The 27,242-nt window shown below is 37.7% G+C and overlaps 1 protein-coding gene across 1 annotated transcript in view; it reads left to right on the top strand.

Annotated features, from left to right (window-relative positions):
• The first annotated feature begins 7,396 nt into the window (after nucleotides 1-7,396).
• The window catches only part of LOC109421914 (uncharacterized), a 159,726-nt gene continuing 139,880 nt past the window's right edge, over nucleotides 7,397-27,242 (top strand). Inside the window, exon 1 of the mRNA XM_029865146.2 lies at nucleotides 7,397-8,227. Within this exon, the coding sequence (XP_029721006.2) occupies nucleotides 8,038-8,227 (190 nt within the window). The 5' untranslated portion in view covers nucleotides 7,397-8,037. The remainder of the gene's footprint in view (nucleotides 8,228-27,242) is intronic.

Below are 27,242 nucleotides of genomic sequence, written 5' to 3'. Positions count from 1 at the left end.
TCTGAAGGTGAAAAATATACGTTGGCTGCATAAAGGTTATGGTCGTGACGTTCCAGGTATGTACCGAGTTGTCAATCGTAATCCTTACTCCATTGCAGAGTCGGATTCCAAGAGTATCGTTCGCATTATTTTCTCCTAATGTTCATTTTTCGTGGTGGAGTGTAAGGCTTTGACTTCGCAACTTAGCTGAAATCAGAAGAGCAACAGTGCTCAGGTGGCACTACCAGCAGAGCACAAAACTCTTAGCTGGTTTTTGTTGTCATCGATTGACCCGTGGAAGCATATGGTTGAACTTGCGAGGACCAAACTATGCTGGAAGCTCTATCAAAACCAAGAACTGTTGCTTATCCCTTTGGAGCCGGAAAAGTCATTTAAATTCACCCATTCGATAAAACAGAATACTGTCTTCGGCAAAGTTGCTGCAAATTGAGTTCTTTATTAGGGAAAAATAAGAATATTCATTGATAACCTAGAACATTCTGAACACAATGAAATTTGGAAAAATGAAATAATTGACATACCAGTTGTTCTAAAAGCTGAACTTGGATGTGGTTTACGTTTATTTGTATTCATTCAGCCTTCGTCAAGAATATCAAACAGAGATGAACCAGCCTAGGGCTGAAAATCTCTTTAATAAAGACAAAAAAAAAAAGAATATCAAAAGGTGTTTATATTCTGGGATGTTCTAGGTGTTCCAAGCTGTCCTATAGTGAAATCCTTCAAATCTACAAGATTAATTTTATGTATTTTCGATACAAATAATAGCATTGCATAACCTACTGGGATCCGTGAAGCTCTTGACATCTACAATGTCATTTATAGACACTATAGGGATATTCCAGGTCAGCCAAACTACCTTGGAGTTCAGAACTTCAGGTCTACACTCGTAACAGTATCCATATCTGTGATACTGAGTAAGGTTGCATAATCAACCGCGGTTACTGGAGCAATCTTAAGTCTACTACCTTAATGAAAATCTATGGGACATTCAGGGTCGTCCAAACTGTTCTATAATGAAGTTGAAGGACTTCATCTACATCTACATCTACATCTACAAGAATAACTTTATATGTTTTCTCCAGAAATAACAGTATTGCATAATCTGCTGGGATTCACTAAGCTCTTGAAATCTCAAATATCATTTAGAGATACTGCAGGGATATTCCATTTCAGCCAAACTAACTTGGAGTTCAGGACTTCAGGTTTACACTCGTAACAACAGCCATATCTGCTATTCTGAGTAACGTTGCATATTTATCCGTGGTTACTGGACCAATCTGAAGTCAACTTTTTTTTGTTATAAACCATTGGGACATTCAGGATTATCCAAACTGTTTTATTATGAAGTCCTTCAAATCTACAAGAAAAGCTTCGTGTTTTCGCCGTAAATAATAGTATTGCATAATCTGCTGGGATCCACGAAGCTCTTGAAATCTCAAATGTCATTTGGAGACACTACAGGGATATTCCAGATCAGCCAAACTACCTTGGAGCTCAGGGCTTCAGGTCTATACTCGTAACAGTATCCATATCTGTTATACTGAGTAACGCTTCATATTCAACCGCAGTTACTGGACCAATCTAAAGTCTACTATCTTATTATAAACCTTTGGGACATTCAGGTTTGTCCAAACTGTTCTATGATGAAGTCCTTGAAATCTACAAAAAAAACTTTACGTGGTTCACCATAAATTACAGCATAGCATAATCTGCAGAGATCCGTGAAGCTCTCGAAATCTCAAATGTCATTTAGAGACACTATGGGAATGTTCCAGGTCAGCCAAACTATCTTTGAGTTCAGAACCTTAGGTCTACACTCGTAACATCAGCTATGTCTGACATACTGAGTAACGCTTCATAATCAATCGCGATTGGACCAATCAGAAGTTTACTATATGTTATTATGAATCTTTGGGACATTGAGGGACGTTCAAACTATCCTGAAGTTTAGATCTTAATAGAGACAGTAGTCATTCTCACAATGAACTTTAAACTGTAATCTGTAATCCCCCTGGCATATCATGAGTCATTTCAAGATAGTTTTGAGATATTCCAGGAGAACTACACTACTCCGGAGACCATAGCTTCAGGTCTACACTTGTGATAATTGCTTTTGCCACTACGTTAAGTAATGTTACATTATCAACAGTACTTACCAAAGTAGTTAGATGAACAATAAGCGTTGTTATATATTTTTGGGACATTATGGGTTTCCTTACTGATACGGAGCTTAGCTGATGGAAATAACCACTGTAATTTTCAGAAGACTTACTGGACATGATAGATAACAAATCGTAGCTCTGTATAATGAAAGAAGTTACCGTTACACCCGTAGACATAAGGATATAAACTCAAGAACAGTTTGGATGACCAGGATATCCCGACTGATTTGATATTGTCTATTAACCTTTCAGAAGACTTACTGGACATAATAGATTACAAATCATAGCTTTGTATAATGAAAGAATTTGTCGTTACACCCGTAGACTTTAGGGTCCAAACTCAAGAATAGTTTGGGTGACCTAGTATATCCCGACTGATCTGATACTGTCTATTGAACTTTCAGAAGACTTACTGGACATGTTAGATAACAAATCGTAGCTTTAGACTTAAGGTTCTAAACTCAAGAATAGTTTGGATGACCTGGGATGTCCAGGAAAAAAAAATTTTGCATAATACTCTACCGTTTTTATGCTATTGCCCACCAAAACTACAGAAAAACGTAGAAAAACCTCTATAAAAACGCTTGGAAAATTCCGGCTTCAAAGGGTTAAATCTGTGAAAAGTTCTCGAATGACGTTTATGTCATGTCATATTCTAAACTTTGGAACAGCTTGGATATTAGGGTGCCAATGAAAATCGAATTTTCGAATTTCAAAAACCGGTAGTGCTCAAAAGTTTCGTCTCCTCAAAAAAAGTCCCCATGCAAAATTTCAGCTCAATCGGACTTCGCTAAGGGGTGGCCCAAAGCGGTCAAAGTTTGGCTGTTTTGAAACACGAAAAATATCCCAAGGTAGGGATACATGAAAATTTCGAAATCGAAAATTTTTTTTTGATGCCAAATGCCTTAAAAGTGCATGAAACGTCGAGATCTGGTGTTATCTCAAAAAATTTTTTTTGGAAAAAAATTTACTTTTTGGACTTAGAAAATTTTTGAGTTGGGGGAGTGAAATGAATTTGAAATGGAGGATTTGAATTTAGTTGCTGAAATATTCATAGCAATAGTACTGGAAAATGTCTTATATCATCGTTGGCAACTGCTAGCATATTATATATCATATATCGTTAGGGTGGTTCACTTATTTTGCATTAGGGTGGTCCTTTTTGTAGAAAATTTAAAAAATAAGATAATAGTATTAAAAATCTCTTATATAACTGTAAGTCATTTTCAATATTGAATGTATATAACATTTCATTAGGGTGGCTCATTTATTTTTAATTAGGGTGGTTCTTTGAGATGTAAATTAAGAACAAAAAAATATTTCCAGAAAATTTGCCAGTCATATTTTTGTATAGTTTAAAACCATGATCCTTTATTGGCATGTAGCACTTTGTTAAAATATTCCTAGACCAACATGTGGAAAGGGCGTAACAACCATTGCGAATTTCTACTTCTCCTGTCCCTCCCGGGCGTATCACCAATTATTTATGAAATCTTTTATTTTCATTTTTAAATTTTGAATCTTTTTTTTTTTTTGGTGCTTCACTTATTTTGCATAAAAGTGGTCCTTTTTGTAGAAAAAAAAAAATTAAAAAAAAAACGATAATAGTATTTGTATTTGTATTGTATTTTCCGTTGGGGTTGTTTTTTTTGAAATTAAGATCAAAAAATTCTTCCAGAAAATTCAACCAGGTAATATTTTTCGTATAGCTTCAAGCCATGATTTCCTACAAATCATTCGGTGACTTATCTATAATGAGATATTCTCTAATTATTATCTCTCCTCTCGTTCTATTTCATTAATCACGGCATCAATATAGTGATTAAAACCGATTTCTATCTACAGAGTTAAATATTGTGGTACGGACTACCAAAGAGATTTATTTACTAGAGAGGTTCATCTCATTGTAAGATTTTAAAAAGTTTTGTGAGACTAAATTTAAAAATTCAAGTAAATATTTATTCAGCTGTTTCTATGAGGAGTTTAGTTTGAAGAGTAAAACTGTTTGTTGAACCCCTAAAATGGGGAAGTTTTTCATTAATGCGGTATTTGCAGATATAATTAACTTTTGCAATGGCCAAGCATGTCCGTACTGAGCGGATGAAATGTGTGCTCTTTTGATTTACACCATCATTGTTCCTGATAGTGGTGCTTTGTAACTTGTTTTTCAAAAATAATTTTAAGGCAGAGAATTTCACTCGAATCTTTAAGCTGTCAGTGTCATTTTAACTCAAAATTTTCCAATCTTTCCGAAAAAAATACTTTTGAAACTGGAGAAATACGGAGTACATCCGAAAAGGGCCAAAACTTATTAAGTTATTAAAAAAAATCAATATTAAATCAGTAATATCTTCTAAACGGTGCATCTTAGAAAAATGTTACCGAAGTACTTACTTTTAGCTTGCAAATTTGATGTTCTTTCATAAAATTAGGATGACAAACTTTTTTTGACTTTTCTTAATAGCTTTTTTGAAAATCGTATTTTTTTAAAAACATTTTTTTTTTTCATTGTAACCTATTTTTCTCCAGAACAACCCGCTGTGCACTAGATATCATTTTCAGTCAGCTATAACATAAGGATAATTAAAAAATTATTCACATGTAACTTTTAAGGGAAAATCTATATTTTAGTTCAAAACACAAAAACCAAACTTTTTTTTACCGTGCATATTTTTTCCATATAGCACCAACAATTGTCTAAAACTTCGCCGAAGACACCAAACCGATCGGACAAACCGTTTTCGAGATACAATTTTTTGAAGATATCATGTGCATTTTTCATAGGCCCCTCTCATAAGTAACGCTAGATTCAAAATGGCGAACCAAGTATGCAAACGGTTTTTTTCTCCTCCAAAGACTTGTATGCAAGTTTTAATTGAAATAAAAAAAATATGAAATTTACTCGTTGCTGAAATGATATGGAACCGCTCAGCAATCAAAGTGTAAATTCGTCGAATCACATCTAAACTAACTATTTATGCCAAATCGAACCATAACCACTAAATCAAATTTCATAGTTTCAAGCATTTTAAGTTGACTACTCAACTTGCACGCAAGTTTTGGAGGTTGGCTTGTATGGCAAATATTGTACCCAAAATAAAATGCTTAAAATTATCAAATTTAATTATGTAAAACGAAATATTTGGCATAAATCGTTAGTTTAGATGTTAATCGACCAATTTACACTTTAATTGCTTTAAAAAATAAATTTCATGCCAAATGGCTTTCAGTCAAAAAAGCCCAAAATCACATATTTTGCCCTATAAATTGAAGTATAGCTCAAAATCCTGACGTGCTGGAGCAAATCTGAGCCCGATTCGGATTCAGCGACCCAGAAACTGTCAGAGACATATAAGTTCGCTTCTGAGACAACAAAATGTTTCGCTGTGTAATAATTCTTTTGTGTGCTGACTGCCTTGTACAAATGAGTGCAGTTCAAGTTTAGAAATGTTGTTTGATTCGATTATGGATTTACCAGACACATTTTTTGGATTATATGATATCACAATATGGTTGAAAAGATATTGCGATTACTATCCAAAAACTGCAGATGTTTCAAGAACCCTTTATGTACTGCTTCGGCAACTTCTTCGTCAACAGCCCTGTAGATTTTGAGCGATCCTATCAAACATGTTTGTGCCTATGAACTTCAGACATTACGTATGTCAAACATACCATTTCGGTTGGTTATCCGAAAAACATCAACATTCGAGTTGATTTTATCAAATTAAGGTCATAGTTTACTGAAATTGCAGCACACGAAGACAGAAACCAGTTTTTCAATATATTTTTACAATGAATACGATAAATTGTGCTAACTTTTGTTGAGCTGGCTTAGGTACGCAAAAGTGTGTCGGTAAAGGAACATTTTTAGTGAATAAATATTTTTTCCCATCTATCTCGTATTATGGAAAGCAGTGATCATAGAGGTCTTTCTTTTGTCATCGTGTGTTTAATTCCAACGTTAAATTATTGTATGTTTTTGTTCGTCCCATCACGTTAGAGTTTAGGTTCACTCACCACTTCGGTATGCTATATGGTAATCTTGTAGCTAAAGTATATTTTGTTTAGATAGATAGAAAACAACCTACTGTTGTTCTTTCCCCAGTAACGTAACTGTGTTTTCGGAAATGAAGCAGCCCAAGGCCAAGAATCTTTTTAGAAAAGAAAAACAAAAAACTTTTGTTGCTCATCATCATCGCCTATCAAGCTGTCATAATTTGGATACGTTTAAAATCAGTTTATTATTCCTTATTTTAAACCATAATAAAGATCTGGACCAACATTTGTGTTGCCTAACAACCATTGCAAACGCTTACTTTTCTCGTCCATCATGGGCGTATCTCAATATTTTATGCAAACTTTTCCCATTAACAGATAGAGGAGAGTCAGCTCTATCTGTTACTGGTAAAAGAATCCAGGGACATAAGAAGCAGAAATTCGCAATGGTTGTTACGCCTTTTCCACATGTTGGTCTAGGAATATCTTAACAAAGTGTTACATGCCAATAAAGGATCATAGTTTTAAACTATACAAAAATATGACAGGTAAATTTTCTGGAAATATTTTTTTGTTCTTAATTTACAACTCAAAGAACCACCCTAATTTAAAAAAAATGAGCCACCTCAATGAAATATTATATATATTCAATATTGAAAATGACTTACAGTTATATAAGAGATTTTTAATACTATTATCTTATTTTTTAATTTTTTCTACAAAAAGGACCACCCTAATGCAAAATAAGTGAACCACCCTAACGATATATGATATATAATATGCTAGCAGTTGCCATCGATGATATAAGACATTTTCCAGTACTATTGCTATGAATATTTCAGCAACTAAATTCAAATCCTCCATTTCAAATTCTTTTCACTCCCCCAACTCAAAAATTTTCTAAGTCCAAAAAGTCAATTTTTTTCCAAAAAAATTTTTTTGAGATAACACCAGATCTCGACGTTTCATGCACTTTTAAGGCATTTGGCATTAAAAAAAAAATTTTCGATTTCGAAATTTTCATGTATCCCTACCTTGGGATATTTTTCGTGTTTCAAAACAGCCAAACTTTGACCGCTTTGGGCCACCCCTTAGCGAAGTCCGATTGAGCTGAAATTTTGCATGGGGACTTTTTTTGAGGAGACGAAACTTTTGAGCACTACCCGTTTTTGAAATTCGATGGTCAAATTTTTCCCATACATTCCATTGGCACCCTATTGGATATATAATATGGCCAATAGCATTCTTCAACATTAAAATGCTTGATCGATTTTTTAAACGCAATATCTGAGTCCGAGATTCTTTTCATCTCAATGCATTTTTGAACAGCATAAAGCAAGTAATATGATCAATACTCCCAACCCTTATTGGATACCAATTTTCTCGCACAACAATCTTCGCCCATTGCCTGTAAGGTATAAAAGCTATAGGAGGTGTGGTCGCGACGACGACAACGAAGCCGGTGGCAAGATCATCGAGCTGTGAAACCTGTGAAATCTTGAAACCGGCTGACCAAACCAAAAAATGTCCAAGCGAAAATTTTTCCTGTTTCATTGGCACTCGGATGGACGGTGTTCGATGGGAGATTTTCAGTCTCACTTGAACTGCGATTGTAACCGGTCGGCGGCGCGGCGCGATTTATTCCTGCAACTCCCACGGTTCGGACGGTTTGTCGACTGGGCGCGTTATTTGGGAGGGATATTTATACATATTTTTCGGAATTCGCGGATTTACGCTCGATTCGATGTGGAGAGTGCGTTTCGGTTTGAGTGAAACCGTGTGACAATATAGGGAAATTTTCGCGTGAAGAATAAGTGTTTTGAGAAGATATCAAACTTCTTTCATTGAAGAAACCAACCATACAGTGCCCAGCAAGATGAATTTGATGTTCCGGAAGAACATCCGTGAGGGCGGTGGAAGATCTGGTGGCGGAGGATCCAAGAGCAAGATGAGCAACCGACACCAGCGGAAGGCACGGGAAAGCTACGGTGGAGCCGGTGCGGACGAGTATCACTTTCGGACGCACATCTTTTTCTCTCCAGCACACCTCAAGACGGATAACGAAGGTTACTTGTGGCAAACGATTCCCCCCTCACCCCTTTCTCCTTGTTCTTTCACAACCCACCCCCTCTTTCTCTGCCTGTTTGATACGCTTTTCGTTCGTCCCTTTTTTCCAGAAGATCTGTTTTACCCCGCCCCGGTTTCTCCAGAACTCATTAGCACTACAGACCTTCACCATCTCGTTGTGGTTAGATACCCTGTAAAACACCGGTGTAGTTGTAGCATTATGGACACAAATTTCTCTGATATGTCAAGCTGAAAACCAAGTTTGTTTAAAAACCTAGATTATTATAAATATCTTAATCAGTAAAAAGCATAATTTTTGTTATTTGAATGTTTAAATTTTTCGTTTGAGTATACCGACGTTAACTAGCCTAATTATTTATGGAAACCCAACCTGCAAACAGTCAAAACCACACGTCACCAAAAGTTGACATTCCAAAATAGAATTCCGATCAATCGAATATTATAGCAGTAGTCATGGTGGGAAAGTAGCAAAATACATTCCCATTGCAAAATTCCTCTTGCGCTGATGCGAAGCAATCGGGAGCTAATATCGAGAAATGTGTCCTTTAAAAATAAAACGAGTGAGTACTGGTGCCGCTCAGCAGCAGCTCCTTCATTTCTACTTAGCTCTGGCAGAATGTCAATTTTGACTCATGTGTACGACGGGGTGCAGCAATTTCACTTTGGCGAGTTGAGTACATGTACCGTACCGTTCGTCGGTTGAATGGAGGTAAACTATCGAGCCAATTTTCTGGGGAGATTAACTCCAGCTACACACTTGGATAAAATCACCGACTTCGGTAAAATTTTCCGAAATCTCAACCGTTAAGTTATATTTACCAAAAAAATCGGTAAGCTGGCAACATTTACCGAACTTCGTTGAAGTTTGACAGATAAACGATAACATTTTACCGAAATTTTGTAATTTTTTACAGAATTTCGGTAAAAAACCATTACCGAACGCTCAGCAGTTGAGATTTCGGTAAAAATTACCGAACGCGATTAGCTGTGTAGATTGGCTGGTGTAAACTCGGAGATTTGATTCTTGATTAGTTTTATTTTTATGCATTTAGAAAGCTCTAAACGCCTTTGATGCATAGTCTCAAAGGCTGAATTACTTGAGCTTCTGCAGTGATTCTACCTATTTGCCAAGATATATTTATGCTTTAATTTATTTGTTTATTCTAAAATTTCTTTCATGTACTTCCCAATTCACAATAGAAGGGGGGGGGCGTTTTCATAAATCAAAAAAGTTTATATATTAAAACAGGACATTAAAAGTGGTAACTAAGTTCGTCAGAACTGGGTTTGAGATGAGGCCAAAGGGGGTTCTAGGAGTTTCAGAAGACCCTAAGGGGGCGGGGATATATATTTCAGGGACATTTTAGGAGGGTTTCAGCGGCGTTCTAAACGGTTACAAAGAGATTTAATCCTTTGGAGCCGGAGGGGTCACATACAGACCCCAACATGCTGTACCAATTCACATATTAAGTAAAACAGAAAACTGTCTTCGGCAAAGTTTTGCAAGTTGAATCCTTTTTTTTTTTTGAGGATAAATGGACATATTTGTATTTGAGACTTAGTCAACTTGCTAGAGCACCTGAACGCTATGAAGTTTGGAGAAACGAAATAATTGACATACCAGTTGTTGTGAAAGCTGAATTTGGATATGGGTTACATTCATATGTATTCATTTAGGGACAAGGTATTTGGAGTACGTTGTTCAATATTTCTAGAGCACCGTTTTTTAAAACCGTTGAACGGATTTGGATTAAAATGCATCACGCTATTGACAACCACTGAACAATTAGCGTGATGAATTTTCATCCAAATCCGTTCAACGGTTCTAAAAAACGGTGCTCTAGAAATTTTGAGCTATGTACTCCAAAAACCTTGTCCTTAACGTTCGTCAAGAATATAAAATGGTGTTTTGTATTCTGGGATGTTCTAGGTGTTCCAAACTGTCCTGAGGTAAAGTGCGGTAATTTTATGTGTTTTCGCCATAAACAATGACATTGCATAATCTACTGGAATCCGTGAAGCCCTTGAAATCTTCAATGTCTTTTATAGACACTATGAGGATATTCCAGATCAGCCAAATTACCTTGTAGTTCAGAACTTCAGGCCTACACTCATAACAGTAGCCATATCTGCTATACTGAGTAACGTTGCATATTGAACCGCGGTTACTGAACCAAACTCAACTCTTCTATATATTATTATGAACCTTTGGGACGTTAAGGGTCGTCCAAACTGTCCTGAAGTTCAGCTCTTGCACTAACAGTAGCTATTCTCACAATGAACTGCAACACTACACTTCCAACTGTAATCTGTAATTCCCCTGGCCTTTCATGAGTCATCCTAAGATAGTTTTGAGTTATTCTAGATTAACCAAACTACTGCGTAGACCATAGGTTCAGGTCTTCAATTATTATTATTATTATTATTATTATTATTATTATTATTATTATTATTATTATTATTATTATTATTATTATTATTATATTTTATAAACCCTAAAAGGGATACCAGACGCCTTTCAGAGCTCGTCTTTGATGGAACACACTCAGCGAGGTGACGAAACTGAGGCCATGAAGGTATCCCTTTTAGGGTTAAAGACACTTTACCAGATATGTTGGCATTCGTGTCCAAAAGGTCTCCACTTTTGCCACTATGTTAAGTAGTGTTACATAATCCACTGTATTTAGCAAAGTAGTTCGAGGAACAATAAGCGTTGTTATATATTTTTGGGATATTCCGGGTCTTCCCAACTATTATGGAGCATAGTTGAAAAGAAAAAACAATCATCGGGGATTTCTTTTTAGAGAGTAACGTTACACAACCAAATAGGATACATGAAACTCCTTACTCTCAAGGGTCATTCCATGATAGTTTTGTGATAATTAAGGTCATCCAAACTTTCATGGAGTACACAACTTTTCAGCTTCCGTTTTGTCTGCAACAAAAAATTTCGAGATCATGTCATTATCTGTTACCAGTAGGGATAAAGAGTAATCGTCGCACCTTCTTTGTTGCTTGTTTTGTGCCTCTTTTGTCTGACAATTCTCTTCACTGTTATGATGTTTAAGGACAGACTTGTTAGAATCCCAAAATGGCCGACACAATGGCCGACTTCAGCACCTACTCACGATTTCGAGCGCACAAATTTATTCGTAAACAAAACCAGCGCACCTGATCTTTTTATTTGTAGCTAATTACAAGTAAGCAAGAACAGAATAATGAAATGCACTGTTGTTTGAAGCTTGCTTCTTGAGATTTGTGCATCTGAAGTTCTAATGCACTGTTGAAACGGGGTTTAAAGACATTTGTCCTTAAAATCTAGCAGAGTTAGTATGTAGAGCTATGTTGTATAATCTATTATACTTTACTGAAGCTCTCAGAATACAATCAAAATCAGAGACTATGACATAGCTTCGGGATATTCGGAACAGTACACACTGCTTTACAATATTTTACATGGAGTCTACAGCCAGGTACAGAACAAATGCCTGTGTAATGATACATAATGAACCATGTTTACTAATACTCTTCAAAGACACACAGGCATTTGTTCTGTACCTGGCTGTAGACTCCATGTAAAATATTGTAAAGCAGTGTGTACTGTTCCGAATATCCCGAAGCTATGTCATAGTCTCTGATTTTGATTGTATTCTGAGAGCTTCAGTAAAGTATAATAGATTATACAACATAGCTCTACATACTAACTCTGCTAGATTTTAAGGACAAATGTCTTTAAACCCCGTTTCAACAGTGCATTAGAACTTCAGATGCACAAATCTCAAGAAGCAAGCTTCAAACAACAGTGCATTTCATTATTCTGTTCTTGCTTACTTGTAATTAGCTACAAATAAAAAGATCAGGTGCACTGGTTTTATTTACGAATAAATTTGTGCGCTCGAAATCGTGAGTAGGTGCTGAAGTCGGCCATTGTGTCGGCCATTTTGGGATTCTAACAAGTCTGTCCTTAAACATCATAACAGTGAAGAGAATTGTCAGACAAAAGAGGCACAAAACAAGCAACAAAGAAGGTGCGACGATTACTCTTTATCCCTACTGGTAACAGATAATGACATGATCTCGAAATTTTTTGTTGCAGACAAAACGGAAGCTGAATTTGTTGCGTACTTTTCAACTCGTGAATAATCAATTATTGCTAACCCAAAGTCAAAACTGTTTGATGATAGAGCTTCACCAGAGTTGCAGTGTTTACCGACTCGAAGTTATCGTTCGAAAATCGCAATGCAAGGCTTAAAAATCTCTAAATTCGTGGTGTACGATGTTAATCCCATTATTTTCAAGTTGGGACAAACTTATGTCGCATGGGTTTGTTTGTCGCAACAAATACAGGTTGCGACATTGTCATTATTGTTACGCGATGGTTGAATTTTGATTCACTGCATCATAATAACCAGCTGATCTGATGATGTCAATTGAACATTTAGAAGATTTACTGGAAATGATAGATTACACATCGTACTTTACTAGATTACACATCGTATAGTAAAAAACAGTTACCGTTACACACGTAGGCTTGAGGATCAAGGATGACCTAGGATATCCCGACTGACCTGAAACTATCTATTGAACTTTCAGATGACTCACTGGATATGATAGATTACTAATCGTAGCTTTGTATGATGAAAAAGTTACCGTTACACCCGTAGACTTTAGGATCTATACTCGAGAACAGTTTGGATGACCTAGGATATCTAGAAAAAATATTCTGCACGTAGGAAAAACTCTATAACAGTGCTTGGAAAAACCCCGACTTCAAAGGGTTAAGGGGCTTGGGTTGCACAGGGGAGTTCTGGAATATTTTAAGAGATTCAAAGGCATTTCAGGGAAGTCTTAAAAAGCTTAAGGGGCGTTTCAGAATACATCAGAGTCTCTCAGAATCGAGATGTGCTGAAACATACCTGAAACAACCATAAAACCACTTGAGACCTCTGTAACCTCTTACATCCACCCCAGCAGAATCCCCCGAAACGCTTTTAAACGCCCCTAAAACGCTCCTGAAACTCTCTGAAATCTCGCTGAAGACTCTACAAGCCTCTTGATACCCCTGACACCACTTTGAGACTGACTGAAACGCCTCTAAAATTCCCTAAGACCACAAGAAACTCTTGAAGCACATCTGAAACCCCCTGAATTCCCCTTCAGGCTTCCTGAAATACATCTAATAAGCCCATAAAAACCCCTTGAGATTACTTGAAACGTCCCTGAAACCACCAGAGACCCCCTGAGATATCTTTAAAAACCCTCTGATAGCCCTGAAATGCTTTTGAAACCATCTGCAGCCACCTGGCACGCCTTAAAACGCTTTTAAAACACGTATAAAACCGTTTAAATCTTTCTAAAATCCCTTGAAGCTTCTTGAAGTCTTTCGAGACCCTCTATAACATTCCTAAACAACTCTAAGATCTCGGGAAATCCCCATGAAACCTTCTGAAACCTTTTGAGACTCTCTAAAATGTCTCTGAAAACCCCTGGAACTGCGCTTGAAACATCCTAAAACGCCTTTAAAACATTTCTTCCCTCTGCAACGCTGCAACGAAAGGTTCTAAGAACTAAAAAAAAGCTTAAACACTACAGACCTTCTGAAACACATCTGAAACACCCATGAAAACTCCCTGAGACTCCTGAAACGCCTTGAAAATCTACTGTAATGCCATGTAATGATTTGAAACGCTCTTAAAAACCCTTGAAAACCCCTGAAAACCTTCGCTCCTTGTAGAAACCACATCAGACGCAAAAAAACAGAAACTCCTGAAGCACCTTTGAAATCCTCTGAATATTTTGAGGTTTGCTGAAACACGTCTGAAAATCCCATGAAAACCCCCTGAAACGCCTATGAAACATCCTGAAATCCACTGAAACGCTTTAAAAACGTCCCGCAAATACTCCCAAAACTCCTGAAATCTCATCGAGCCCCATGAATCTTCTGTAGAGATTCTGAAAGCCTCTGAGACCCCCAGAAACCTCCTGAGACCTGCTGAAAAATCTTTGACACCCTGAGTCGATGAACAATTGCCTTGTTACCCAGTTAGTTAATGTATTCGCTGTCCATATCATGAACAATATAACACAATTGTTCATTCTTTGAAACCCAAAAAGCGCAGATTTTGGGACCGTGAAGGTCCATGGACCGTGAATATCAACTGCTCACTTATTTGTGTACTACACAAGCAAATCTGTTTGTTGCTTATATGACTGTGCTCTAGTTCTTCATGCAGTTGACATTGACAGTCAACAAATCTTTTAGAAGGTCAAAAAACATGATTCCATAATTGAAAATCAGGTTTTCGGCCTACTGACCCATTCGACCTAACGTGCTTTGGACTAGTGACCTGATACCACAATACGAAATTTCGTACGCTTCTTCTTGGTTGTCTTTCGTTTCTTTTTATTACACTTGTTTTTTTTGCTATAACTCCGTCACTTTTGAAGCTATTGACTTGATTTTTGGTACACGGATAGTAGCGTACGTATCTAACTGTGCACAAATTTTATTGTGAATTTGCTGAAAATTGAGTTATAGCAAAAAAAACTGACCCATGCTAAAAAGAATCTGGTGTATATTGATAACCTCTTGTTTTGTGGGATATTTTGAGATTCCTTAATAATTATTTCTAGATTTCTTCCACATGTTTTTTTTTTACTTTCTTCGGGCTTTAATAAAGACAAATCAATCAATCAATTACTTCCTCCAGTAGTTACTTTTAACGGGAATTCCACGTGAATACCTCCAGGAATTCCTCTTTTGATTCCTGTAAGGGTTTTTTCTTTGGTTCCTTTAGATAATTTTATAAAATTTTCCTATGTAATGTCTTATTACACCTTCAGGAATGACTTTTGGGATTCCATCTGGAAATTATACACAGGTTTCTGCTGGATTCCCTCCAAATCATCATTTGTATTTCTCCCAGATGTTTAAATGAGATTCTCTCCTGAAAAGCCTCCAGGAGTTCTTTCGATTGATTTTCTAAGAGTCTCTTTTAGTTTTCCACCAGGATTTCTTTTTGAGAATCCTTCCAGTTGCCCTTCTAAAAATCTTCTTGAAATTTCTTCAGGAAAACTCCCAAAAGTTCCTTTTAAGAGCTTTCCTGGAGTTTCTTCTGGAAAATCTTCAGGATTTAGTTTTGAAAATCCCACAAGAGTTTATGGGAGTCATCCAACATATCTTTCCAGGAATCCTTCAGAACTCCTTTTGGAACTGCTCCAAGAGTTTATTTTGAAGTTCCTTTATGGAAACTTACAAGTTTTACAAGTTTTTCTGAAAATCCACCCGGAGTTTTCTGGTATTTTTCCAGAAAATGTTCCTGCGGTTTTTCAAGGAGTTTATCCTGAAATTTTTATTGAGATTCCTGCAAGATTTTCTCTGGGATTGAATCTAAGAGTTGAGGGGCCCAGATGCAAAGGGGTGTAAGTGATCATGTTGCTGATTTTAAGCTGATCATATCAAAAAATTCTTCACATTTCAAGCTTTCAGGAACTTTTAAAGATATTTAATACGATGATTAGAAAAATTACAATAAATCGTAGAAAATTGTACCGTTTTTGAAACTCCATATATTTTGAATGGGATGAAAAAATAGTGAAAAACTTTAAACCTCATTTACTCTAAAGTGGGTTTTGTCAATTACATCCAGTTGCTTCTAACCCCCTCAATTATGTATGGGCTGCTGCCGGATGCCCGCCAGAATCGTCATTAGAGTTTCTTCCGGATTTTTACTGAGATTAGTAGAAAAACTTCATTTGGATTTCCGCCAAGAGTTATTTCCGGGTATCTTTTTAGATTTCCTTCTAAGAGAAAAATCTACAGAAAACCCCTGAATACTTTTATGAGGAAATCCACAGATGTGTATGTATTCGGGAAGAAATGTCTAACATTAATTTTTCATTATTTTCCTGTTTTGAGGATAAATCCCCCCCCCCCCCCCCTTCCTTGTCTTCATGATGGATGTTGAAGGAGTGCTTTGCAGCGTTAACAATAATAAAAACTCTTACAGATTTTGTACAATGGCAACAACATTTTACTTACTTACTTTCAGTCTGTTACTTATGGTGGTGCAGATGGCCGAAAATTTTTGAAAAGGAGGGTGATAAAATCGGAACCGCTTCATACCGTACAGATGACATTCCTGGATGCAGATGCAGTACCTGGAGACATCCGTAGCCCTATGTTGGGGACAAATATGACCCAGACAGGCTCACTAAACATTCACTACGCACTCGTAGCCTAACATTTTAGGAGTGTTAAAAATACTCCAGAAGCAATCTCCATATGGAATTTAAGATAGAATCCGTTTTGCGGCTTCTGGAAGAATATCCAGGAGAAATTTCTAGAGGAATCCTTATAAAAATTTCGGAAAAGCTATAAGAAAGTTTTGAAAGTTTTGAAGACATCTACAGATGGAGATATTCTAAAGGAATCTCCCATGGAATTGCAGAAGAAATTCTTGAAAGGAATAGTGGAGGAGTCGTTAGATAGATTTCTGGAGAAAACTTTTAAAGTAGTTTATGGAGGAATCCCTAAAGGCCTCCCAAGATGGAATTATGGAGGAATCTCCTCCTATAGAAGAACGTATGATAAGCAAATTGTATTGATAGCGGAGGTTGATATGGTTCAAACTAATCTCCCGAGGGTAACTGCCAAACTGACTCCAAATAACGCCATCACACACGATGAACACCAGTTAACTTCTAGAGAATACAAGAACCACCACCAATCTGCATTCTCCCAGCAACAGTTCAATAAAAGAAAATAAACCTGGGGAATTATGGTCGAATTCGGAGCGGTCTTTCTTTCAGTCTGAGATCAAAGATGATCACTTTAGGTTGACGTCATGAAGAAATGCTAGTTTATATTTCAAAGAATTTTTAGTAGATTTGTCTGGATAAAAATGGCAGATATCTTGCAGGACATTCTGCGAACTCATGAATCTATTTGCCAAAATTGCTGTAGACATTTTTGGATAAGCCATTTTTGAAATCAAATTGATAAAAAAAATATCGAATTGTTTTAAAAGCAGTTCTCGTCGAAACAGTAAGTTAAAGAGCAGGAGATGCATGGTAGTTTCTCCTGTGCACCAACAATTTATTGCATGGAGTAAATATTTACACTGTCAGAAAACAGCTTTGGTATTATGATACATTATTAGTACGTTTTGTTATCTATGAGCATTTTGGGACCTGTTTCGCCTAAAGTTTCATCATCTACTTTATCCTTCTAACGTGAGTATATGTAAGTACCTGTTGCAGATGAGTGATATGCTGGTATGATATATCTTAAAACGAAAACGGATCGCATATCTAGACTTCTCTCACATGTGTTGCCAATTCGTCTCGAAGGAATTTCTAAGCCTAATCTTCGCTATAGACTAGACAGCCAGACACAAAAACATGTCTACATTCTAGAAGGTACCTATATCGTTTGCTCCTTTGCTATTTGACACACACGGAACATATCGGTTTTCGGCATCTTTGAGGAATAGTTTACGCATCGTGCAAAGATGTGCTGCGACGCTGACAGATTTCACTGCTTGTATTCCGCCATGTCAAGTTGTTTGTTTTATTGTTGGTTCGGTGCGAAAAATTATTTAATGATGATCAACAACATCTCGAAAGTAGGTCACCGGAAAAAAAAATATTGTTGGCACCAAGTTCATGCCACCGGGGCACTATTATTATTATCTTCTGAATATTTTTTTCTATGGCGAGGACGATGATCCGCCAAAAGCCGGTTTACTCACCAGAAGCACTTTTTAAGGCGGAGGATCCATTTCATTTTGCTCGCGTTATTTATGACGGTATTCATTCGTTAAATTTACGGTTGGCAGTTCAGCGGTGTATGATACACGATGTCAATAGTGCGTGGTACTGGGGCACTGTAGCTTGATGCAATTAGGATAACCGGTATAATTTTAAGCACAGTGCTCCTACTTTCATCCTACTCAAGACAAACGACAGTTTTTGTATTTTGGGAAATTATCAAAATAGGGTATATGTACCATTCCTTGGCCTAATTTGCATGCCGCCTTGACAATTTTGACCATAACTCATGAATCAATACCACTAGAAATAATATGTTGACCCTATTACACACTCTAGACAATGCATGTTTTACCAATTGGAAGTAAACTAACGTAAATATTGAAGAATTTACTTAATTAAGTTGAAAAGATTCGATGCGATGGTATGCAACGTTGGTCTATGGTACAAAAATTGGCCTATTAGTGGATACAACGTTGGCCTATTGCTTTCCGTGCACTAGAACCACTTATTATCTAATTTTTTCAATATTTCTGCTGAAGTATTATCTCTGTTTGTTCACCAATCTTACTTGTAAATTACATTTTTGGAGTCAAATTTTAAAAAAACTGTAAATAAATTACTTAAACTAAAGTTCTTTCTTAATTTATTAACGAAAACAATTCAACCCTATTATTCTGTTATATTTTTACAGTCACCGTACACAAAATCTTTCTTCCTGTTCGTTCTTTCTGCTTCTAACGCAAGCAATGTTGTTTACGTCACTTTATCGGTGTTGTTGACCTCACTTTACTGATGGGCCAAGATTTGGGTACATAGTGAAAAAAATGTCCTCAATATTCAGCCCACATTCAATTTGTAAAATATTTATTATTCGTTGAAAACAAATATACAAGTTCAAAATAGAGTCTTTGACCGTCGCATCAAATGTTGTGTTATTGAAAAGTAAGTTCGAAATGTTCCAGAATCATGCCATTTATGATCATGTGTATAGACTACCCACTAAGCCGAAGAATCATGGCGTCTACAAAAGCTAAACAAAGTGACATTTTCATTCAATTTTAATGCTCCAAAGTGCTCAAATTGAAACGAAATGTTACAGTTGTTTGCCGCATAGCTTTTCCGATATCCAGTTATGCGTGTTTCTTTGAGTTTTTGGCTAGATTTGAGATAGGCCGAACGAGGGGACTATGCCAACGAAGCATCCCGATACCCTATGTTACATCAAGTTGAATATGTGGCATATGACATTCTTCTTTTTCTATGTGGCTCTACGTTCCCACTGGAACTTGGCCCACCTCTCTTCAACTTAGTGCTCTTCGAGCACTTTCACAGCTATTAACATTCTTCGTGCATTAGCTTACGCGCACCTCGCTAACCTAGTGCACGTTTAGGGATCATAATGACCCTAATGCACGAAGAGGGTTAATTGAAGGGCTTCCGTTGCCTGTCATCGCATGAATTCCAAGACTTATAAAGGTTTCAGGTAACCGACCACTAATGTATTGTTCTGTTTTCTTTCCATTTTCTATCGATCGGTGTATTTTTTGCGGAATGTACAATCCGTTCATAGGGGTATGCCTACATCATGGCGTGATCTTACAATTCTGGAGCTCGATTTGAATAGGTCGTATGTGCTTTTGTCGATTAAAAATTCGATCAGTTGGATTCGCTTATTATAGCGAAAACCGTTGAAATTGAACAAAGTTGACACATACAGCAGAATCCTCACAAAACAGGCTTTCCGTTTCATCATTAAAAGTCTTCAAAATATCTTCCATATTTCTACAATAACTAAAATAAACTGATCGAATTTCATATCGACAAAAGCACATACGACCTATTCAAATCGAGCTCCAGAATTAGCCTTATTTGATCTTATTGAATAGAACACTATTTATTTTCACCTAAACTTTTACATCAACATTAATTATGATTGAACCATTTTATGACTTTTTGATGTTTTACTCTGTTTTTTTTGTCTAAAAAAGTTCGACTAAATATTTTCTAAAATTCGAGATAATGCTTTAGGGAAGTTTTGTGCCACACATGGTTTTATCGCAACGTGATTTAACAAAAAATGGAGAAATCTCGCAAAATAAATCCTGAGGGAACCTCGGGTGCAATCCATCTGGAGTGATCCTTTAAAAAATCTCAAGAGTGATTCCTGAGAGAATTCTGGAGAAATGCCTCAAATAATCCCGTAAGGTATTCCAGGGTTACTATGGGAAGGATTCCCGAGAAGAATTCTTGGAGAAATTCAGAAGGGATTCCTGCAGAAATTATTAGGAGAGTCTGGGAAAGATTCACTGAGAGAGTCTCGGGATGAATCCCTGTAGAAATCGATAAGAGAAATCCAGAAAGAATCAATGCAATTGTGGAAGACATCGTTGAAGCAATCCCAAAAAATAATCCTGAATAAATCTTCAGAGGAATCCCTAAATCAAACTCGGGAGGAAATCCCTTAAGAAATCCGCAAAAGAAATCAATGAAGGAATCCTTGAAAGAATTTCTGGATGACTCTTCAAAGGACACCTGGCGAAACAAAGAAAAATTCTTGGATGACTCAGTGAAGGAATCCTAAGAGTAATGAAGGAATCTTTGAAAGAATCCTGCAATGAATTGCTAGATGAAGCTTCGAAGAAAACCTAGAAAAAAATCAATGAAGAAATAGCTAGATGCTTCAATTCCGGGGAAAAAATCCTGATGAAAGCCCGGAAGTAATCCCTGGAGCAATCCTCGGAGAAAATTCAGAAAAAATCCTGGAGGAATCCCTGATGCATTCTCGAAAATGACTTGTGAAAAAATCCAGAAGAAAACTCAGGAGAAATTTGTGAAGAAATTCTGGTTGGAATAAATGGAGGAATTCCGAGAAGAATTTCTTAAGGAATTCCGGGAGGATACTGGAAGAATTTCCGGAAAGAATCTTTATAGGAATCCCGGGAGGAGTCACTGAAGTAATTCCAGGAAAAGTTTTTCACGAAATTCTTGACAGAAGCCCTGCATGAAGAGATCCCTGAAGAAATCCTAGGAAACATCTCTATAAGAATCCCGGAAAGGAAAGAGAGAGGGGAGATATATCTGTGGGATTAACTGCAGTTAAAGATTTTCGTTTATGTTTTTCTTTGATTTTTGAGAATGTTCGACAGATATATGAAGTCTCACAGAACATGTTTAGGATATTGAAAATATTTCATAGATTATTGCTTTTTTCAGGAAAGCTAATTTTAAATCTCCCACGGATTTTTTCCCTGGAATCAAGAAACACTTCGAAAGTTCTGGCAGGATTCCTAAGAACTTTACAAGATTTTCTCTAGTACTTCTTTTGATGATTCCTAAAAGAATTCACCAGAATTTTTACAAGATTTTTCCTAAAATTCCTTTATTGATTTTTTTGAGGATTTTGTCATGAATTTCATATTTTCTCATGAAATTTCTCTGATGACATTTTACAAAAAGAAAAAAAATCGATATTTTCCAGCATTCGTTGTCAGATTTTTTTTATACATTTTTAACGATTCCGTCATAAATTTCTCCATAAATTACCCAAAAATATCTTCATGTGTTCTTCCACGGAATCTTCTACGTCTTTTTGGTTGAAGATTCCTCTAGATATGCCTTCAGAATGCTGCTTAGAATTACTCCAAGGATTTCTTAAGAATTTCCTATGATCTTGTCCAGAAATTTGTCTTAATAGTTCTTTTTTTTCATACTTTGGATGATTTCTTCAGGAGTTCTTCCGAAGGATTCTCCAGGATATTTCAGATGATTTTCCAAGAATTTTAATAATTTCTCACATAAATTTTCTTAGAATTTTTACGAGGATTGCGCCTGTAGTTCATTTGGAGGTTTCACCAGGAATTTATCCAAGAATTACTCCAGAACTTTCAATTGAAACTTGAAGAAAAAAAACGGAAAAAGAAGATTATTTTGGAAATCTTCGAGGGATTCATTCAGAAATTTTCTGCGTAACTGAATACAAAAATGAAACAAAAAAAAACAGGTCATAATTCTTGAATGTGGTCATGTGCCTTACACATAAAACTCTCAACCGAGAAGCCAACTCTATCCCAGTTAAGATGTATGACAAAAAGAATAAGAAGAAGAACTAATGAACAACGGAAAACAACGTAAATCTCGAATGATGTGGCTTTGATTTCAGAACTTTTTATGGTTGTGCTTGAACACTTTATAAACAGGTAGTTATGGAGTTTTTCGGCTTTCAGCCACGGTTTTTTTTTTTTGAAAGCCGAAAAACTCCATAACAATCAAAAATTTCAGTCGATTATAAACAGGTTATGTGATTTCGTTGTTATTAACTTGCTTTTTTGAGTTGGTGTCTTCGTGAGGGGTTGTCCATATGGATGGGAATCTTCTATTCAAATGACTTCTAGTTAGATATTTTCTCGCTAGATGCTGCTGTTATACTACAATCACAATTGGTAGGTGATCCTTTGAACAAAAAAAAAAGACACGGACAACGTCTTCAGCTTTCGGCTGTACAGACTGTTTTAAACTTATCATTAGACAACGGACAACGGAGCATGCACCAGTGGAAACGGGGAAGAAACTATTCTCACGAAAAGTTTCAACGCCCGAAGCGGAAATCGAACCCTCACCCCATAGCATGGTGCGATTATAAGCTTGGTGACCCTAACCCCACGGCTACGAGGCTCCACTGGATTTCTTCAAAGATTCCTAAAAGGTTTCTTCTCGCTATTTTTCCCGAGAAATGGGAAGTGATTCATTCCAGCATTTTTCTAGGAATTCATTTCAGTATGCCACTTAGAATGCTGTCTAGTATCTCCTCAAATATTAATAAAAGGATTACTCTAAGAATTTCTCTAGGGATTCTTTTAGGGGTCCCTTCCGGTATTCCCAAAAGAATTCCTCCCAATTTCTTGCAGGAAATTTTTTCAGAGCTCTTTTCGTAATTTTTCTTTCAGGGGTTGCTTCCGTGTGTCTCCCAAAGATTCCTTCAGGAATTTTTACAGGGATTTCTTTAAAAAATTCTCTTGGGTTTCTGGCAAGGATTCCTCCAGAGATTTTTCAACGATTTCACAGACATTTTTTCAGGGATTGCTCTTGGCATGTTTTTCCCGAGCCTGCTTCAGTGCATTCCCTAAAAACCCTGCTTACTTCAAATTCCTGGAGATTTGGGGTAAATAAGGTTTTGTCCTTTTTTATACTTGTTTTCTAACTACTATTATCTAGCCGTTCAACACCAGGACGTTAGGCAAGAAGATCGTCGTTGTGATTGTGTTGTTCCACAATAGCCCTTTGTTAATTTCAATTTCTCTTATCGCTCGCTTGCATATCTTTCATTACTTTCCTCACTCCCTCTTACTTCGAGTAGTATTCATACATAGTAAAGTTCCACCATGAAGAAGAAAAAGAGTAGTAATTTGGATTTTTTTTCAGTTGCACATCTAGATGCAACAATTTCCGATTTGTAATCAATGTTGCAACAATTCATTTCAGTTTCAATTATTTTCCTCTTCGCCAGCTAATAACGGTTTCACATTCCACAACTCCCCACCTTCTATAATGCACTAGAATAAAGAAAGAATCCTCCGTGGATCGATCGATAGCTCATAAATTTTTCAAATGCCGGTGCTTATTTGTTGTAAAATAAAGTGGATTAGGTGAGTCGTAGGTTTTTCAATCGTTTGTTTTGTTTCGTGCGGTGCTGCATTTCTCCCCTGTGCAACATGGGGCCCTATCGCCACAAGATTGGATTTATTGGCAACTGTATCAGGTGGAAGCTCTGTTGTGGGAACTACCTATTCTGGTCCTACTGGCTTCTACCATGGTCTCGCGTTACATTGTTCTGCACAGCAGATTGGCCGGTATGTACAGATGCTCGGTAAATCAACTTTGGTCTGACTTTTATTGCCAATTTGAATTGAACGATTCGTTCGTCTGTGCATGAAGTAAAAGCTAGAAATACATTTCTTTGTTTTTCGGGGTGTAAGAAAGGGTTTTCGAATTTATCTCAGACTATTATGGCGATTCCCCACGAAAGTTTCTTGTTTATTAAACGAGACCAAAGTGATAATAATTGTCTGTTTGAAGAATTTATTTACACCATGCTATAGTTGGAAGCAGACGAGCACAAATAAACAGTTTTATTTGTTTTGATACGCGAATTTAATGTGGATAGCATTTAGCATCTTTTCCCTCGTCAGCCGTGGCATTTCATTCGTTTAACAAGGGGGACATGTTCTCGCGGTAACATTTATAATCTAGCAGCAAACTACTTCGTGTAGTGCAGCAATGTTGATACTTCAGAGATGGATCGTGAGTTTTGTATCGCGCCCTCCTCCGTGTACTCAGCTGCTGGCTGACGACGCTGAAGAAGAGCAAAACCAGGCGATTAAAATTACGAGTTGGCTTCTGGCTCATTGCTCACGGTCGCCATCATCGTCGTCGTCTTCGCGACTTGCTTCAACATTACGAATGGTAAAAGCGTGAAGCAAGAGATAGTGTAGTTCCTTCAACCATGCCAGAAGAGAATCCACCTACAAAACTCTATCTACCAACCTACCTACAGTCAGAACGGCAGAAGTGGGTAAAAACGACTTTTTGACGACATTTTACTGTGGAGCCCGAACGATACATTTGCCGGTTCATTACGTCCGTGTCCGTGTGGCGCTTGGTTTGTATCTGTTCGAGGGATTGGATTATGGCAGCCGCAGCTACGGTACTCTGCATGCGAAAATCCAATGCTTCTGGTCTCAGAACGCGGAACGTGACTTAGGGTGCTGAGTATTCCAAAAGTGGTGGAACACTAGATTGTCGAGGTGCGGATTTTTTTTCGTGTTTACTGTCATGAAATGTATTGTGGGGTAGATTGTGTGCTTAATCAAGCTTGGTTGGATTGAGTCAAAGACATTCCTCAGTTTGTGTTAAATAGACTACTCAGTGTTGCTTTCTCATCTGGAATAATACACTAACGAAGCATTTTCGAAAAGTAATCACGAAGAGAAACGAGCTTTTTCTTCGACAAATTCTTAGCATCAAATTGAGTGTATGAAAATTGCGATTGACGAAGCGTTTGTGAATTTGCTAGAGGAATGTTGCATAATGGTTTTGCACAATTCTGGGAAAGTTAAATGGCACTTTGGCTTGGCATCTTAAGCACTGGACATGACATTTTAGAAGGGATCATTCAAACCCTTGTTCAAACCCTAAAGTGAAAATCTTAAGACGCAGTGCTGTTATGAAATTAGCAGAATTAGTGTTAAAATCATTGGCGTAGCTCAGATTTGCATCTTTTTTCTTCTCTATGCTATGGGGGGATAATATGGTCAACAGACTCCTGAACAGAGAGGTCCAGGAAGTGCGGGATTGGGGACCACCTTCTACAGACAAAGTAGAAGACAGGATTACACTCCCGACCCACAAAACCACATTCCTATGGTCGCAAACCCTTCGTCTCTCCGGAACCACCAAGAAAGAATTGCTTCAGAGAGAGGCTAGTGCATATCGCACCCTCAAGGTTACCAGCGTCCCGAGCAGAGGGGAATATCAAATTAATAACTACGAAATCACAAAACCTGTTTTTATATTTTGTTTTGTTATTATTGAATTATCAAGGCATTACGTTTCCATAACATGTTTTGTTGGACAATCTTATTTTGTTATGACCAAGCAATTGGTATGCAGCCCTTAAATAACATTTCAATATTACATTCTGTTGTGGAACAAGTTTGGTTATTATTGTATTATTGAGAGTGCACAAGTAGCCTGCAGCAACGAACATCTATGACTCGCTTCGGAGAGGCCATCACGATAGCATGCTGACGCTTAGCCAGTTTGTCGAGTGGTCCTCACCACTCCTTCTGTCCTCGGAAAGCGGCAGAGTCGACCCCACCCGCGCCCAACTGTTTTGCAGACATCGAGAACTGATGCCTACGTGCCACAAGATCTGACCTTCTTAAGGCAAAGGTATCACTACCCTGCAGGCCCTATCAGCTGCACCAGAAGATTGCTAACAGTAGGGTCTCCGCCTGCCGGGGGCCCTTACTGGGGACCCGTTTTCAACCGCAAGTTTGGATCCAACCCAGTAGACCAACGCCACGACAGCAACGCTACCAGGTTGTTCTCTCCGCGGCCACTTAATCACTGTAAGCGTTGATTTCGACCGCAGTTCCCGTAACGTGGGTAGATCACCTTAGAACGGTGCGTTACGGTGTAAGATCTACCACATTGCATCAAATTTTAATCTTGCTATTTTACCTACGAAGCCGACTCCGAACCCCTGGACCACCTCTTGTACCGCATCCGAACTAGTCATTCTCCAAGTCCATGCGCCACCTCCTCTGTAGCTCCCAAACGATATGGGTGATAGCCGTTGAAACGGCACTCCAGCCAAACTCAACCCCTACACATCCTTTGGACAAGATTATCCGGAGTTGTGTCCTCTCCGCATGTGGCAAGCATGCGGATTGTGCGAAAACGCGGGCATATGAACTAAACGTGTTCCGCCGTTTCCTCTAAACCAGCACAAAAAAGACACTCCGGAGAACCCGCGTGTCCGAAACGGGTGTAGATACTGTCGGAAGAAACCATGGCCTGAAAGGACCTGTATCAGGTGGAATGTAACTTCCCCATGGCGCCCTATGGCGCCTATTAATCCAACTATCTACCCTCGGTATCAACCTATGGGTCCACCTTCCTTTGGTGGAACTGCCCCACGAGCGCTGCCATTTGACCATGGAGACAGGGATGCCAGATTATTTTTTTAAAAATCTATATCACACTTTTCAAAAATCTGTATCGCATACAAAATTTGGGAGAAAAATCTGTATCCCGTACAAAAGTAAAATAGCCCATTTAGCTAAAAAATCTGTATTTCATATATAATTAAATCTGTACGGATGCTAAAAAATCTGTATAATACAGATAAATCTGTATATGGCATCCCTGCATGGAGACCATCCTGGCAGTTCCGCGTATGCCTCTTGTGTCGCGCATTTCGAAGCACTCCATGTCCTCTCTGATAAGGATGCCGATAGGCACCATACCAGTGAAGACGCACAGCGCGTCGTGTGTCACGGTACGGTACACACTCGCAACCCTCAGCCTGTAAGTACTTTCCAACATACCACGGTAGCTTTCAGTACTTAGCGCAGTGCCCCACGTCGAGCCGTCATACCTTAGTATGGACGTAGCGACATTAGCCAGAAGCTTGCGCTTTCTGGCATATACCGCAGAACT

The sequence above is a fragment of the Aedes albopictus genome, chromosome 3 (genome assembly GCF_035046485.1).
Source record: "Aedes albopictus strain Foshan chromosome 3, AalbF5, whole genome shotgun sequence".
NCBI lineage: Eukaryota > Metazoa > Arthropoda > Insecta > Diptera > Culicidae > Aedes > Aedes albopictus.
Note: the sequence above shows the minus strand (reverse complement) of the source record. Positions and strands in the feature narration are given on the sequence as shown.